Below are 17,909 nucleotides of genomic sequence, written 5' to 3'. Positions count from 1 at the left end.
TTTGTTGAAAGAACACGTGTGATTTTTTAGATCGAATAAGAATAATGTTGACACGGTATGTTGACAGTGACGGACCGACGAAATATGATGTTACATTTGTTGAAAGAACACGTGTGATTTTTTAGATTGAGACTCATTGAGAGTGCGTTTCGAACAGCTACGTTTTGGATAATGCCGAAAGGATTCTGTAACGTTTCGGTTTTTTGTATTTTGAACCACGTATGAGAGTGCGTTTCGAACAGCTACGTTTTGGATAATGCCAAAAGGATTCTGTAATGTTTCGGATTTTGTTTTTGAACCACGCATGTATTCGATGATTTTTGTTGATTTTTTATGTCGACTTTTGTAAAGACTAAGATGTCTTCGAGGGGGGAATGTGAATGCCCCTGCTAAGGAGCCTTCTGTGTATTTAGATTCTTTTTGTTTTGCTTGTGTTTTTTAGTCATGTTTCTAGCTTGACTCGCATGCGACTTTCCGTGGTGGTGGCTTTCCCTTTTTGTTCTTTCACTTTTATTATCTTATTTCACTTTTGTCCCTATTTGTTCCCATTTTGCAGCCACCTCTGTAGGTTCGCGTGCGGGTCTAGCTCGCTCTTTATCTTCTAGTTTTCTTTATTAAGTATGAGCGTCCTGGTACGACCTTTGTTTTTGTTATAATGACGTTAAATATTGTAACGAACTAATTTATAAACAAGGTAGTGTGGCCGGCGTTTTTCTGATTTTAATTTCATGTGCCTGTATGGCTCACGCTGGACAGCCTATGGAGTTTTTCCCCGGAGAGCACGGGACGCATGTTTTGCAACAGTAATATTGTAGTAACGCGCAGTATTTTTAGTTCACCTCTGTGGTGGATAGCCTGTATTCGTCGTCACTTACTGGGAAGCCGTTCACGGAACAAGATGTTTTAGGATAGATAGATTTTTTTGCTCTGTTCCGGGGCCCAGTGTTTTCTGCCAGCCTCCAGTTTTGTTTTTAAGTTATTTTGTAGTTCAGGTTCAGTTGCTCGCCTTGAGTCTGTTTTAGATTATTGATGCTGTCAAAGTTTCACGCTCCGCGCTTCTCGCTCCGCGCTTCTCGCTCCGCGCTCCGCGCTTCTCGCTCCGCGCTTCTCGCTCCATGCTCCACGCTTCACACTCTACTGTTCTGCACTCTCACTCAAGCTAGTCATTTCTACTTCACATTTTAGCTTTAATTCACATTCTAAACTTAGATCAGTTTTTCCGCCACGCTCCGATATAGGTTACTTAGCCTCTCCATAGATTTATGTTTAGCCTTTTATATATTGATATTATGAGCTGATTCCGAATTACTATGACATCGACAAGTATGACCATATTCACAATAAACTTTAATTAATTTTCCAATTCTAGTGTTCGTTTTGTTTTGTGAGCGCGTCGGTTCTTTATAGCACCAAAATTACATCCTCCAGAATTTATATAAGCCATCACAGAATCTTACAGCTACTCAAGGGCAAGCACAGCATCTTTAAACGCAGACACCTGGGAAGCACGACTCTGTTGCTGATAGCTTTCCACTGGGAGGAAGCGACCCGAATTTCCCAGCAATGGGACAATAAAGTAATGAAAATGAAAACAGAAAATACGTCGGCTAGTTTGCGAAAAACACTTGTTTGTGAATTGTTGGTGGGTTGAACTGTGTGTGTGTGTGTGTGTGTGTGTGTGTGTGTGTGTGTGTGTGTGTGTGTGTGTGTGTGTGTGTGTGTGTGTTCGTGCGGAGGAAAGAGGGGGGAGGGGGGCTCGGGTTCTGCTTAACCAACACTTCCTTTATCACAAATATGTTTGTGTGTCAAATCTCTCCTTTAAAAACTGACTCACAAAAACCGGCTCCGTGACTTTCAGATCTTATCTTTTTGTAACACTTTTCTTTTCAACAAAGACTTCTTGACCTGTTCCGATGTCATTGTTATGAAGTCGTTGTGAGCAAACTAGATTTTGATCAGTAGAAAAGACAAGTCAGTTCGCAAGTAACACAATCTCCCAGACGGTGCTTTGGAACTCAACAGAAAGGTAGGTGTGGCATATGTGTGTCTGTGATGCACAAAATGTAGACAATCAACATTGAAATACGTTTTTGTTTTTTAAAATGTTACCAAGCTTGCAAGCTTAATTTTAATTGATTTTTTTTTATATCAAAAAGATATTGTAGAGAAATATACGATATTTTTGCCATGATGTCAATTTGTAAATAAATTGGTTCCTGACTCACATTGACAGGGTTTACTACGTTCGATCACCATTCGAGTATGTGGTACATTCTGGGCTGTATCTGTTATTGTGCGCTAGTGTGTGTTTGTGTAAGTGTGTGTGTGTGTGTGTGTGTGTGTTTCTGTGTTTATGTGCGCGCGTACGTGTGTGTGTAAATGTGTCTGTTAATGGGTCCTGTACATAAACCGATGTCATTTCTTGATACGTATGATAGGCCAGCTAAATGATTCCTGGTTTCTGGGCGTTTCGTTTTGTCGCGTGGTTGATTAACTGTTTTTGATATACGGCGTCACTGTAACATTGAATGCTGCATAATAATGCCGCGAAAACTGAAACCACTCGTCCCTTCTTCAGCCCTATATATTGTATTGACATGTTTTACTCCTTTTTTTGTCCTCCGATATTCACTGGCGTTAAATAGAAAAAGAAAGGTGTTTTCAATATGTGAAAGACTGTTTCGTTCAGGGAAGGAAGTATGAACGTTTTGAGCAATATGCGCACCAGGCGGATGGGGTTTTTTGCTACGTGCAAAAAACTTCAATCGCAGCAAAGGTCTTCCACTACTTCAGTGCGTTGTAAAACACTTACATAGTCGTACGCAGTCTATGGGAAGACACCATCTGCAACGTGACACAAAACCCAAATATAACAAAAAAGAACAAGATTAGATACAAGTGCGTATAGTACGGAAACATAGGAAATAGATTACTAGGTCTGATACCGTCTCTTGTATAAATTCTTATCAATAAAATCCTGTTCGTTCTATACTTTGTCCTGAACAATTAAACTCCACAGCATTTTCATTGAGAAAAAGTCAGACGTCAGTAGAAAGGCAACAGAAAGGGCTTTTCATAGTGAACTGAGGATGAGGGTTTTAGACATTAAGACGGCTGGTAAATAACGATTTATTTTTTATTTTATTTTTTTATTCACGAGAATTTATATCGCGCACATATCTCACCACACGAGGCGACTCAAGGCGCATGTTACCTATTAATGCCGTGTGAGATGGAATTTTTTACAAAATATATCACGCATTCACATCGGCCAACAAAGCTCAAGCCTATTAGGGCGAGCATTCACCTTTCACGGCCTTTATTCCAAGTCACACGGGTATTTGATGGACATTTTTATCTATGCCTATACAATTTTGCCAGGAAAGACCCTTTAGTCAATCGTGGGATCTTTAACGTGCATTCTAGTGTACACGAAGGGACCTCGGTTTATCGTCTCATCCTAAAGACTAGCACTTGAACCCACCACCTAGGTTAGGAAAGGGGAGAGAAAATTGCTAACGCCCTGACCCAGGGTCGAACTCGCAACCTCTCGCTTCCGAGGCAATTGCGTTTACCACTCGGCCACCCAGACCGGGATGGGTTTGGACTTTTTGTTGAAGCTAGCGGTATGTTTTCACAATTTTCATGATTTTTGTTCATTTAAATTTGTGCCCAACTATCTTCACAATTAAATCGTACAGACAAGCTGCAAACTTTCCAAACGACAATGGTCCAAAACCGAAAAAGTCTATTGATGAACAAGTGTAATATAAACGAGCCGCAATCCACCTTTACATTTTTGACAGCAATTTTATATTGTGTTCTTCGCTTGATAAGACAAACTCACTGGGTCTGAAAGTTAAGTTGCTCGGGGCAAACAAAACAAACCAACACACACGCGCACACACACACAAGCACGCGAACTCACGCACTAACACACACACACACGCACGCACACACGCACACACACATACATACACACACGCGCACACACACACACACACACACACACGTTCACGTACACGCACGCACACACGCACACAAACACACAAACACACGCCACCTCAACCACTAGCACCAACAACAACAAAACACCTTATTTGTTGACAGGATGAGTTGTTTACTGGTGGTGCTATCAGCCCTGGTGGCTGGTGCCGTGGGCTACATTCAGCTACAACCGGTGGACTACGCCCAACTACAGGACCGGGCGGGCGGCCTGACACTGAACGCGTCCACCTCCAATCGCTTGGCATGGGATGACGGCACCAACACGCTCTACGTTCTGGGTAACATTTTAACCTCCCTTGAACTACCAGTGTATCCTCCTTCAAACAATCATTATCTGAAACTACATAGACTAGCATCAACATAACAAGAATGGTAGAACGGCATCTGCCAAGCGAGTTTGGTCGATGATTTAGAGATAGGTTCATTAAGTGTATACATCATAAGTGTCTGTGTACTTAAAACACCACAGGGTCGACGTACTGTAAATGTAACGTTTTGTGTTGTCAATGTAACGTTTTGTGTTGTCAATGCAACGTTTTGTGTTGTCAATGTAACGTTTTGTGTTGTCAATGTAACGTTTTGTGTTGTCAATGTAACGTTTTGTGTTGTCAATGTAACGTTTTGTGTTGTCAATGCAACGTTTTGTGTTGTCAATGTAACGTTTTGTGTTGTCAATGCAACGTTTTGTGTTGTCAATGCAACGTTTTTGTGTTGTCAATGTAACGTTTTGTGTTGTCAATGCAACGTTTTTGTGTTGTCAATGTAACGTTTTGTGTTGTCAATGATGAAACGTCCCCATAACCTACCGTTCTTGGTTTTTTATTCTGAATTTTTGGAACGTTAGCAGTCTATATGTTTTTGGATTACATAGACCAGTAATTCTATTTCAAAATGACGCTACCCTTACTGTACGCCCTATTAAACCACCATGGTGTCCTTCTTGTCTTGTTACATGCACTGTCCTTCTTGTCTTGTTACAGGCACTGTCCTTTTTGTCTTGTTACAGGCACTGTCCTTCTTGTCTTGTTACAGGCACTGTCCTTCTGGTTTGTTACAGGCACTGTCCTTCTTGTCTTGTTACAGGCACTGTCCTTCTTGTCTTGTTACAGGCACTGTCCTTCTTGTCTTGTTACAGACACTGTCCTTCTTGTCTTGTTACAGGCCACTGTCCTTCTTGTCTTGTTACAGGCACTGTCCTTCTTGTCTTGTTACAGGCACTCGTGTCCTTCTTGTCTTGTTACAGACACTGTCCTTCTTGTCTTGTTACAGACACTGTCCTTCTTGTCTTGTTACAGGCACTGTCCTTCTTGTCTTGTTACAGGCTCTGTCCTTCTTGTCTTGTTACAGGCATTGTCCTTCTTGTCTTGTTACAGGCACTGTCCTTCTTGTCTTGTTACAGGCACTGTCCTTCTTGTCTTGTTACAGGCACTGTCCTTCTTGTCTTGTTACAGGCACTGTCCTTCTTGTCTTGTTACAGGCACTGTCCTTTTTGTCTTGTTACAGGCACTGTCCTTTTTGTCTTGTTACAGGCACTGTCCTTCTTGTCTTGTTACAGGCACTGTCCTTCTTGTCTTGTTACAGGCACTGTCCTTCCTGTCTTGTTACAGGCACTGTCCTTCTTGTCTTGTAACAGGCACTGTCCTTCTTGTCTTGTTACAGGCACTGTCCTTCTTGTCTTGTTACAGGCACTGTCCTTCTTGTCTTGTTACAGGCACTGTCCTTCTTGTCTTGTTACAGGCACTGTCCTTCTCTTGTAAACGATCCGTCTCATCATCTCAGACCTGGCCAGGCAAAGCGCAGCATAACAAAACACATATGCAGCCAAAAAAACATTGCAATTAACAAAACGGAAACAACTAAACTCGAATTATCTGAACTTTTGACTCAATACACAGAATTAGAGTTTCTGTATTTATGTATTGAGTAAAACGTTACGGCGAGTCTCATTTACTGTGTATTTGTTTCGTAACTTACTCACAAGCAGTTGTTTGTTATCAAAATTGCAATGACCAGCGGGCCAAGCTTTTTGACTTTTTTGAAAGAGATTAAGACTGTTAACAAAATTTGAAGTACCGACTGTTAAAGACTCGGAGCTTTAAGGAACTGTCCACCTTGTCCTGCGATACGCCTTACATGTGGATAGTTCTTAAAGAGTTGGCCGAGAACAAAACAGAGGATAACATAAACACACACACACACACACACACACACACACACACAGACACACACACACACACACACAGACACTCCCCCCACACAAACACCCCCACATACACACAAACACACTCATCCCACAAACACTCCCCCCCGCACCACCACCCCCCCCCCACACACACACACACACACACACATAAGACTAACCCCATGCTTACCCAATCCACACTCATGCCCTCAGCCAAGGAGCCAGCACGACTCACGGTGTTCAGCTTGAGCTTCACGGGAATGCTCAACGAGATCGCCAACATTGATTTGACCAGCGGGGCCAGAGACACAGTGGGCGAGCCCAACCACGTGGAGTTCTGCAGACCGGCGACCCCCGGGAACACCGCGCGCCTGGCCATCTCCTACGATGACCCGGAGGATCCCAGCCAACCCGGCACCGTCAGGCTCTACCAGGCCATGTCCCAGGCCAACCCCACTCTCACCCAGATCATCGGCTTCTCAGGTAAGTGGTAGGCCAATCCAACGTTTAGGAAAGTTCTAGACATATCTAACCTTGAACCACTGTCCCAGGCCAACCCCACTCTCACCCAGATCATCAGCTTCTCGGGTAAGTGGTAGGCCAATCCAACGTTTAGGAAAGTTCTAGACATATCCAACCTTGAACCACTGTCCCAGGCCAACCCCACTCTCACCCAGATCATCAGCTTCTCGGGTAAGTCGAAGGCCAACCCAACGTTTAGCCGAGTTCTAGACATATCCAACCTTGAACCACTGTCCCAGGCCAACCCTACTCTCACCCAGATCATCAGCTTCTCAGGTAAGTCGTAGGCCAACCTAACGTTTAGCAAAGTTCTAGACATATCCAACCTTGAACCACTGTCCCAGGCCAACCCCACTCTCACCCAGATCATCAGCTTCTCGGGTAAGTCGTAGGCCAACCCAACGTTTAGCAAAGTTCTAGACGGATCCAACCTTGAACGGGTAAGTTCCGCGTTGCTTTGTTAGAGGCCAACACTACTCTTAATCAGATCATCCGCTTTTCGGGTAAGTGTTAGGCCAAACCAACGTTTAGCAAAGCTATAAACGGATCCAACCAGATCATCAGCTGATGCTCATCTTCTTTGGTAAATTGTGATGTTTTGTGGGTGTTTTATTTTTACCAAACCTTGACTTGACCGGATTATTAGCTTCTCGGGTACGTGGTAGGCCAACCCAACGTTTAGCAGACTGTTAGACGGATCCAACCTCGAACCAGATCATCCGCTGATACTCATCACCTTGGGTAAATTCTGATGTGGAGTTTTCCTGACCAACCCTTGTCTTTACCAGATTATCAGCTTTTATAATAATAATAATAATTCTCTTTATTTATATAGCGCCTTATCCGAAGTTCAAAGCGCTTTTATGCCGTGTGAGATGGAATATTTTTTACACAATATATCACGCATTCACATCGACCAGCAAACCTCTAGCCTGTTAGGCGAATGTTCACCTTTCGCGGCCTTTATTCCAAGTCACACGGGTATTTGATGGACATTTTTATCTATGCCTATACAATTTTCGGGTAGGTTCCTCGGTGCTTTGTTCCAGGGTAATCTTAATCTGAAACAGATCATCAGCTTCAAAGTAAACCTTTATTCTTGGCCAGTTTGTCTTAGTCTTAGGTAAAGAAATCTTTCTTTCTGGTCAATGTAAATCATGTATTCATTTGATTTCTCTGAGTAGGCTTCAGCGCAGTTGACATTGAGTTCGGTATTGACTGACTACGTCTGATGGTTGCCAACACGGAATATCCTTTCGAAAACGTACTGCCGAACATCTCCGTATTATATTTCCAGATCATGGCAAAACATCTGAACAATGTTCTGGGCAGATAATTGAGTTGATTTTCTTACAATATTTTGCCTATTGTGATTTTTTTTCGTCGATTTTTAATTGGTCCCTTCTGATTTTTTTCCGGTCGATTTTGAGGGTACCCTTATTTGGACGGCGGTCACGTGATCCCTGTAAAATAAATCTTTAATCCGAAAGGTGATCCAGACAGTCCAGTGAACGGCCTTAACTGGCATAGACAGTTTAAAAGAAATGACACGGGAATTAATGGTTTAATTTGAGTGCGAAATTTGTTGCAATAATTTTTGGGCAAAGTTTAAAAAAAATAAATGGTCTTACAGTGGGCGCCAACCCAGTAGACATGGAGTTCGGTCTGGACTGCCTCCGGCTGCTGGTGGCCAACGCAGGACGTCCCTACATGAAGCTGGCAGCGGTCAACGACCCGCCTGGCACGATCAGCAAGGTGGACATGCCCGGAGTGCTGGACACCACCAGCTCCCCCACCATCACCACCATCGGCTTTGCCCTCCTCCTCGAGAACCCGGACGGCACCGATAACACTGCCAACCTGGCGTGAGTGTGTAATTGGGGGTGGGGGGGGTGGGGGGGTGGGAGTTGGGGGAAATGTGTGAGGGGAAATGTGTGGTGGGGGAGTGTGTTTGTGTGTTTGTGTGTGTGTGTGTATGTGTGTGTGTGTGCGTGTGTGTGTATGTGTGTGTGTGTGTGTGTGTGTGTGTGTGTGTGTGTGTGTGTGTGTTTGTGAGTGGGGTGAGGATGTAGGAGTAAGAGCATGGGGGAGTTTGTTATTGGCACCTTCGACAATTTCCGACACCATCACCACCATAAGTTTTGTCTTTCTCCTAGATACAACCCTGAAAGAGTGAGTGCAGGGCTAGGGGTGGGGATGGGACTTGAGGGCGATGTTGAACATAATAAAAAGGACAAACATACTGTGCCGTTACAAGTTCTTTCGGTCCGTTCCATCATTATCCCAACCGTCGCTTTCGATATCTTTAATTTTATTTTATTTGCAATATCAACAATCTCAAAGTCAGATATATTGGTATCTCTTTAAAAGTTCAAAAGTGTTGATATCATGAAAGTAGAGAAGGCGTCAAGTATTGTAATCATACAAATAGTTATGTTTGTCTCACATTCAGATAATAAAGTTGTATTGAATTGAATTGAAGTACATCCTGTCGGAATACGCACTGATTGTTTCAGCCCTCTGATGACCAAGCAATTCCGACGTACCCCCATCCGTGACAACAACAACGATGTGTTGAAGGTGACGCAGAACATGGAGCCGGTCAGCATAGTCATCGCGCCCAATGGACAGACAGCTTACGTCGCCATGCCGGTCAGTTGGACTGCAGGGCCGAGGTGCACAAGAAAGTTACCAACCGGGTGGGAGTCAGCCGCGGTGTTGGATTGGCTGAAATTGAGATTTGTTGTGATTTCAACGAATCAGACCCCGCGGTTTGTTCTCTCCCGGTTGGGTGGCACCCACTTTTGGTTCGTGCACCTCAGTCCTGATGTTCTTCGATCACTCCAACTACTGTTGCAAACACCACCAGCATCACACAAAACTAGCACCCCACACTCTAAACAAAATTGAACACATTTTGAACACATTTCTGTCACAAGTGTTGTGACATTGTACATGGTTCTGCTGGCAAAAGTAGCACACATAGTGTCGACTTGTGTAGACATAATGAACGCAATGTGTCCACTAGTGTTCACATAGGTAACACATAGTGTTCACATAGGTAACACATAGTGAATACTAAATGTTTATCATACTAAATGTTTCGCTAGTAGAACTATGTATTATTCCACAAAGTGTTCAACACGTGTATAGAAATGGTTTATGTAACTGTGACGAGATGAAAGATTACGCCTCATGATGATAGATCCCGAAACAGATATAACAAGTCGCGTAAGGCGAAAATACAATATTTAGTCAAGTAGCTGCCATTTTTCAGCAAGAGCGTATACTCGTAGCATCGTCAGTCCACCGCTCATGGCAAAGGCAGTGAAATTGACAAGAAGAGCGGGGTAGTAGTTGCGCTAAGAAGGATAGCACGCTTTTCTGTACCTCTCTTTGTTTTAACTTTCTGAGCGTGTTTTTAATCCAAACATATCATATCTATATGTTTTTGGAATCAGGAACCGACAAGGAATAAGATGAAAGTGTTTTTAAATTGATTTGGACAATTTAATTTTGATAATAATTTTTATATATTTAATTTTCAGAGCTTGTTTTTAATCCGAATATAACATATTTATATGTTTTTGGAATCAGAAAATGATGGAGAATAAGATAAACGTAAATTTGGATCGTTTTATAAATTTTTATTTTTTTTTACAATTTTCAGATTTTTAATGACCAAAGTCATTAATTAATTTTTAAGCCACCAAGCTGAAATGCAATACCGAACCCCGGGCTTCGTCGAAGATTACTTGACCAAAATTTCAACCAATTTGGTTGAAAAATGAGGGCGTGACAGTGCCGCCTCAACTTTCACGAAAAGCCGGATATGACGTCATCAAAGACATTTATCAAAAAAATGAAAAAAACGTATGGGGATTTCATACCCAGGAACTCTCATGTCAAATTTCATAAAGATCGGTCCAGTAGTTTAGTCTGAATCGCTCTACACACACACACACACACACAGACACACACACGCACACACACACAGACACACGCACATACACCACGACCCTCGTTTCGATTCCCCCTCGATGTTAAAATATTTAGTCAAAACTTGACTAAATATAATACAAAAGTTCCAATAACCAGAATTTAAACAAGTCGCGTAAGGCGAAATTACAACATTTAGTCAAGCTGTCGAACTAACAGAATGAAACTGAACTCACTGCATTTTTACAGCAAGAGCGTATACTCGTAGCATCGTCAGTCCGCCGCTCGATGCACAGGCAGTGAAATTGACAAGAAGAGCGGGGTAGTAGTTGCGCTGAGAAGGATAGCACGCTTTTCTTTATCTCTATTCTTTTTAATTTTCTGAGCGTGTTTTTAATCCAAACATATCACATCTATATGATTTTGGACTCAGGAACCCACAAGGTATAAGATGAAATTGTTTTTAAATCGATTTCGGAAATTTTATTTTAATAATAATTTTTATATTTTTAATTTTCAGAGCTTGTTTTTAATCCGAATATAACATATTTATATGTTTTTGGAATCAGAAAATGATGAAGAATAAGATAAACGTAAATTTGGATCGTTTCAAAAAAAAATTGGGTTTTTTTATACAATTTTCAGATTTTTAATGACCAAAGTCATACATTAATTTTTAAGCCACCAAGCTGAAATGCAATACCGAAGTCCGGCCTTTGTCGAAGATTGCTGGGCCAAAATTTCAATCAATTTGATTGAAAAATGAGGGTGTGACAGTGCCGCCTCAACTTTTACAAAAAGCCGGATATGACGTCATCAAAGGTATTTATCGAAAAAAATAAAAAAAAATGTCCGGGGATATCATTCCCAGGAACTCTCATGTCAAATTTCATAAAGATCGGTCCAGTAGTTTGGTCTGAATCGCTCTACACACACACACACAGACAGACAGACACACACACACACATACACCACAACCCTCGTCTCGATTCCCCCCTCTACGTTAAAACATTTAGTCAAAACTTGACTAAATGTAAAAAAAATGGTGAGTTTTTAAAACATTTAATTGACAAAACATAAGATCGAGGTTCTAGTGAATGTTTCGTTTTGTCTTTGAAACGTTCCGTTAACTTACCATGTACTGGTGGTTTTTTTAATTTTTTTTAATTTTTTACTTATACGAATAATGTGAATTGTGTGCCTATGGTGGACGCACAGAAAAACAACGCCATTGGCCGTTTGAACATGGACCTAGACATCGTATCGGAAATCTTCCCCCTGGGCCGCCGATCCTGGGGCGAGTTCTACATGGACGCCAGCAAGGCTGATAATGGTCAGCTCCACCAACACCCATCCCCCCCCCCCCTATTTTCTCTGTCTCTCTATGACTCTCTCTCTCTCTCTCTCTCTCTCTCTCTCTCTCTCTCTCTCAATGAAGAATTGTCATTGTCTCTCTCTCTCTCTCTCTCTCTCTCTCTCTCTCTCTCTCTCTCTCTCTCTCTCTCTCTCTCTCTCTCTCTCTCTCTCTCTCTCTCTCTCTCTCTCTCTCTCTAGTCTCTGTATATGTCTGTCTGTCTGTATATGTTATTTTCTCCTCTTTCTCTATCTGTCTATCTGTCTCTGTCTCTGTTATTATATGAAGTGTTATATCACGCGCGTATCTCCAGACTCGGACTCAAGGCGCAGGGATCTATTTATGCCGTGTGAGATGGAATTTTTTACACAATACATCACGCATTCACATCGACCAGCAGATCGCAGCCATTTCGGCGCATATCCTACTTTTCACTGCCTATTATTCCAAGTCACACGGGTATTTTGGTGGACATTTTTTTTATCTATGCCTATACAATTTTGCCAGGAAAGACCCTTTTGTCAATCGTGGGATCTTTAACGTGCACACCCCAATGTAGTGTACACGAAGGGATCTCGGTTTTTCTGTCTGTCTGTCTGTCTGTCTCTCTCCCTCTCTAACTCCCTCTCTTTCTTCCTCTCTCTCTCTCTCTCTCCTCTCTCTCTCTCTCTCTCTCTCTTTCTCTCTCTCTCTCTCCCCTTTCTCTCTCTCACTCCCCCATCTCTCTCTCTCTCTCGCTCTCCTTCGCTCACCCTCTGAAAGTAGAGGCACAACCCTTAAAGCGCCGACTGTTCTGTGTTGTTTCCACGCAGCTGTCCACCTGGAGAACTACCGTCTGTACTCCACCCTGCAGCCCAAGCAGGTCAAGTGGGTGGTGGCGAACGAGACAGCGTGGCTCATCACGCTCGACACGGGCTTCCTCGACACCATCCCCGAGTACGGCTACACAGACTACGACACCGGCATGAACCTCATGTCTAGCGGAGGTGAGATGCACATGCTGAACGGATTTGGAGATAAAGAGGCGAGGGGGGGGGGAGAGGGAGAGAGAGAGAGAGAGAGAGAGAGAGAGAGAGAGAGAGAGAGAGAGAGAGAGAGAGAGAGAGAGAGTATGAGGGGAAAGGAACACGGGCTTCTTGGGCTATGGTGCACGACTCGAACCGAAAGTGGGTGCCACCCAAAGGGGAGAGAACAAACCGCGGGGTCTGATTCGTTGAAATCACAACAGATCTCAAGTTCAACCAGTCCGACCCCGCGACTGGCTCCCAACCGGTTGGTAACTGTCTCGTGCATCTCGGCCCTGGAGACCATCCCTGAGTACGGTTACACAGGCTACGACACCGGAAACAACCTCATGTCTAGCGGAGGTGAGAAGCCCAAGCAGAGCGGAGTGGGCGAGAAAGAGAGGAGGGGAAGGGAGGGGAGGGGAAGGGAAAATTAGGAGGGGGAGGGGATCGAGGGTCAAGGGCTTCTTGGACACCATCCCCTAGTACGGCTATACAGACTACGACACCGGCATGAACCTCATGTCTAGCGGAGGTGAGGTGCACAAGCTGAGCGGAAACAGACAGAGACAGAAACAGACAGACAAGACAAATAGGAACAGGGAGACAGAGAGCGTGAAAGATAGACATATAGATCGAGTGGGGCGTTCTTTCAGTCAGTGTTTGTTATATACCTTATACATTTATTTTTGACAATAGAAACTATTTTGTAAAATTATTTCAACAAGAACGACCGATATCCAAAATTGATGGCTCCCAGATAACAATGAAAAGAATGGCAAGAACAATATATATCACCTTTTTTACTGTCATGATTGCTGACCCGCAGTGGTGTAAGTGTGGATGATGTTCTGTGTTGTTCAGTGATCACCGGTGCAGACGCTGTCATGCAAGCCAAGCTGCTGGACGATACCAGACTGGGTGAGTAATGTTCACGTAATACGTCTCTCTAACTCTCCAGCATGCACGTGCAATATTGTAGCCAGGGCATCTTTTTTTATGGGGCTAGTTTCACGGGCCACAGTTGCTCAACCACAGTTGATCGAGTGAAATGCAGTAATCTGACGAAATCGGGTTTCATAAAAGATTTTACGGTCCGCGGACTGCGCGTCTTCGCACGGGGAGCTGCCCGACTACAGTGCTGCCCTCCCGCGAGTCCATGAAACCGGCTCCTGAAGTCAAGTCAAGTTCATAAAAGTCAGGTGTATAAGGGTAATCCACGCCACATCCGGATGTCAGTAGCGCATAACACGATTCCAAGGACCTCCAGATGTTTATCTTTAGTTCTTCTTCTTGTTCTTGTTCTTGTTCTTCTTCTTCGTTCATGGGCTTAGACTCCCACGTTCACTCATCATTTTTTAGCACGAGTGGATATTTACGTGTATGACCGATTTTACCCCGCCATTCAGGCAGCAATCTTTCGTTCAGAATGTCTATCACGCAGATTTCTACATTAGAGCGGCAAACTCGAAAATCATACCCAAAACTGAGTCACAAACAGGCTTCGGTCTGGACTGCATGATGTGTTATCTCCTTGCTTATTGGAGCAAGAGTGTGAACAGGGACGGACCAGTTCATAAAGCATTAATTAAACCACCCATACTCAAAAGTTGAGCATTATTATGGTTTGGTAAATGGACTGCTGCACTTTCTGCTCCAAACTTGCTTATGGATTTAACCGTAAGAGAGTAACACGCGACCAACTGATTACGCTTAACACAATTTCTATTGTTCACAGCAAACAGTCACGCTTTTGATTTTGGGTATGTCAGCGTCCAAGTGGGAAAATGACCTCACCCTACTCACCCTATAGGCTCAAGCCTCAAACGATCTTTTCTAATACAAATATTGGTACGTTTGTTTGTTTGTTTGTTTGTTTGTTTGCTGAACGCCCAGTCCACCACGAAGGGTGATATCAGGGCGGTGCTGCTTTGACATTTAACGTGCGCCACACACAAGACAGAAGTCGCAGCACAGGCTTCATGTCTCACCCAGTCACATTATTCTGACACCGGACCAACCAGTCATAGCACTAACCCCATAATGCCAGACGCCAGGCGGAGCAGCCACTAGATTGCCAATTTTAAAGTCTTAGGTATGACCCGGCCGGGGTTCGAACCGGCCACGACCTCCCGCTCACTGGGCGGACGCCTATATTGGTACGTGATGGAAGGTACAAATACATGTTCTTTCAAAGCACGGCTTTAAAACACAGAATGAAAAGTAGGGACATGAACTCAAGCAAAAACGATATTATTTGACCCATTACTTCCCTCCCACAGGCCAGGCGCACATCAGCACTGTGGACGGCCGCGACCCGAGCGGGGCCAACATCGAGGACATCTACATGTTCGGCGGACGAGGCATCAGCATCCACGACGGCCAGACCCTGGACCTGAGGACCTCGCTGGTCGACAACCTGGAGCGTGTCTCCGCTCAGTTCTACAAGGAGGTCTTCAACAGCGCTTTCACCTCGCCCACTAACACGCCCCAGATGGACCGCGATGTGACCTCGCCTACCACTGTGAGTGGGGGGATTTGTGGGTATGGGGTGGGGTGGTGGGGGCAGGGGGTGGGAGGGGGTGTTTGTGTGTGGTGTGGGGGTGGGGATTGGGGTGTGTATGTGTGTGTGTGGGGTGTGTGTGTGTGCATGTGCCTGTGTATGTGTGTGTGTGTGCCTGTGTGTGTGTGTGTATGTGTGTATGTGTGTGCCTGTGTGTGTGTGCCTGTGTGTGTGTGTGTCTGTGTGTGTGTGCCTGTGTGTGTGTATGTGTGTCTGCCTGTGTGTCTGCTTGTCACGGTGTGTGTGTATGTGTGTGTGTGTCTTTGTGTGTGTGTGCGTGTGTGTGTGTGTGTGTGTGTGTGTGTGTGTGTATGTATGTGTGTGTGTATGTGTGTCTGTGAGTGTGTGTGTATGTGTGTGTGTGTGTATGTGTGTGTGAGTATGTGTGTTTGTGTGTGTGAGGGTGGGAGAAGAGGAAGGAGTGGTAGTGGAGTAGAGAGGGGGTAGTGGAGTAGAGAGGGGATGGAGGGATGGAGGAGATGACGGTCAGGTGGTGGTTGTCGGTAGAGAGTATGTTGAAGGGTGAGGAGTCTAAACGTCTACTTACGAAGGCACGAACTACGAACATTTTCTTATTTTTCGTATCTTCAGGTTTCATTTCAAATGTAATCCCTTGTCTATCGTGCTTCCTTCACGCCGCCGTCACGCAATATAATAATGGAAACCTAATTGTTGTTCTCTTCTTTTTTCTTCTCGTGTCATCCCTTCCAGGGCCCCAACCTGTCCGTGATGGAGACTGGCATCTTCGAGAAGGTGAAGGTTATGTTACTGGGCAGCAGAACATCGGTTATGATATTTGTCTGCAACTCTACAGAACTTCATATTGATTAAGTTCCTTTCCAGGCATGATCTACTGGAACTTTTTTGTAAACTTCGTATGTTATTTCACTTCTCGTGTCATCCCTCGCAGGGCCCCAACCTGTCCGTGATGGAGACTGGCTTCTTCGAGAACGTGAAGGTGATGTTCCTGGGGAGCGGGACGTCGGGCATGATCTACGTGTACGTCTTGGTGCCTGACGCCGACTGCCCGCAGCCCTTCTTCCACAGCGTCTACAGGAGTGGCGGCATCAGCTCGTCATGGCAAAACATGTATAACGACGGCTCTATCGGTGACATCGGCATCACCGACATGCTGTGAGTTGGAGTCTTTCGTGTGTTGAGGTCTTGCCGTGTGAGTGTGTGTGGCTTCTGGATAGGTGTGTGTGTGTGTGTGTGTCTGTGTGTGTGTGTGTGTGTGTGTGTGTGTGTGTGTGTGTGTGTGTGATTTTGTAGCGGCGTGGCGGCATCAGCTCGTCCTGGCAAAACATGTACAACGACGGCTCTATCGGCGACATCGGCATCACCAATATGCTGTGAGTTGGTGGGAGATTTGGGTGTTGGGGGTGGTGTGTGTGAGTTGGTGGGAGATTTGGGTGTTGGGGGTGGTGTGTGTGAGTTGGTGGGAGATTTGGGTGTTGGGGGTGGTGTGTGTGAGTTGGGATGGTGATGGTGTGTGTGTATGTCACACAGTGGAGGGGTGTGTGTGTGTGTGTGTGTGTGTGTGTGTTTGTCAGTGAGTACGCGTGTGCGTGCGAGAGTGTGTGCATGTGTGTGCGTGCGTGTGGGCGTGCTTGTGTGTCTTATAGTTTGCCATAAAGCGTTTTTCTTACATAGCTTCAGGAATAAGCCAGACCACATCTTACAAAAGGACTCCTTACTTAGATTAGGTTAATTTACCATCGTCTCGATCTTCATGTCTTACTCGCCTGCTCATATATATTGTCCCAGCCCCTCTTACGTCACATTTCATTACGCCATGCAGGTACGTCGGTGACTCCTCGGACCACGAAAAACTGCTGATCGTGACGTCAGCCACCAGCAACAGTGTGTCCGTGTACCACGTGCAGGACAACCCCGTGGACCTCAGGAAACGTAACGCCAACTGAGTCGTCTGCTGCGGCACTGTTCCCATATCGCTTCCACGGGCTAGATTATTTATAGCCACTGTTAGGCGTCTATTGTGTGTAGAGGAGAATGTGTGAAGTCTTATGTCGCTGCTGGATATGAGAATAACAAGAGTGGATAAGATGCCTAGAATACGATTTGTTTGATAATGTTGAGTGAGTGAGGGAATGAATGAGGTGTAGTGTAAATGAATGACTGAGTGGCTGCAAGAACTAATAATGAAAGGTTTGTGGTCTTGTTGAGTAAGTGGTGGTGTGTGGGTGCCATTTTGTTTTGTTTCACGTCTGCTTCGTCTTTTCTACGTTATTGTGTCCTATTAACCATTTTGTTTCTCAACAATTGAATTATTCTGATTTACCGACACACAGATCACTACCACCACAACATCAGAGT

The 17,909-nt window shown here is 44.5% G+C and overlaps 1 protein-coding gene across 2 annotated transcripts; it reads left to right on the top strand.

Moving 5' to 3' along the window:
* The first annotated feature begins 1,883 nt into the window (after window positions 1-1,883).
* Window positions 1,884-17,648, top strand: LOC138952944 (mesenchyme-specific cell surface glycoprotein-like). 2 transcript variants are annotated; one of them, XM_070324699.1, is made up of 11 exons: window positions 1,885-2,026; window positions 4,111-4,286; window positions 6,404-6,673; window positions 8,346-8,577; window positions 9,229-9,364; window positions 11,870-11,984; window positions 12,818-12,991; window positions 13,874-13,930; window positions 15,292-15,533; window positions 16,483-16,706; window positions 17,374-17,648. In XM_070324699.1, exons 2-11 carry the CDS (start codon window positions 4,112-4,114, stop codon window positions 17,495-17,497), a joined length of 1,749 nt encoding a protein of 582 aa, XP_070180800.1. In that variant the 5' UTR covers window positions 1,885-2,026; window position 4,111; the 3' UTR covers window positions 17,498-17,648. The 2 variants fall into 2 exon arrangements, with proteins under 2 accessions (XP_070180801.1, XP_070180800.1); XM_070324700.1 differs by lacking the exons at window positions 16,483-16,706; window positions 17,374-17,648 and adding an exon at window positions 16,284-16,418 and having other exon boundaries at window positions 1,884-2,026.
* The last annotated feature ends 261 nt before the right edge of the window (window positions 17,649-17,909 follow it).

Source organism: Littorina saxatilis, linkage group LG17 (assembly GCF_037325665.1).
Source record: "Littorina saxatilis isolate snail1 linkage group LG17, US_GU_Lsax_2.0, whole genome shotgun sequence".
Lineage (NCBI taxonomy): Eukaryota > Metazoa > Mollusca > Gastropoda > Littorinimorpha > Littorinidae > Littorina > Littorina saxatilis.
This window is presented reverse-complemented; position numbering and strand designations above follow the sequence as displayed.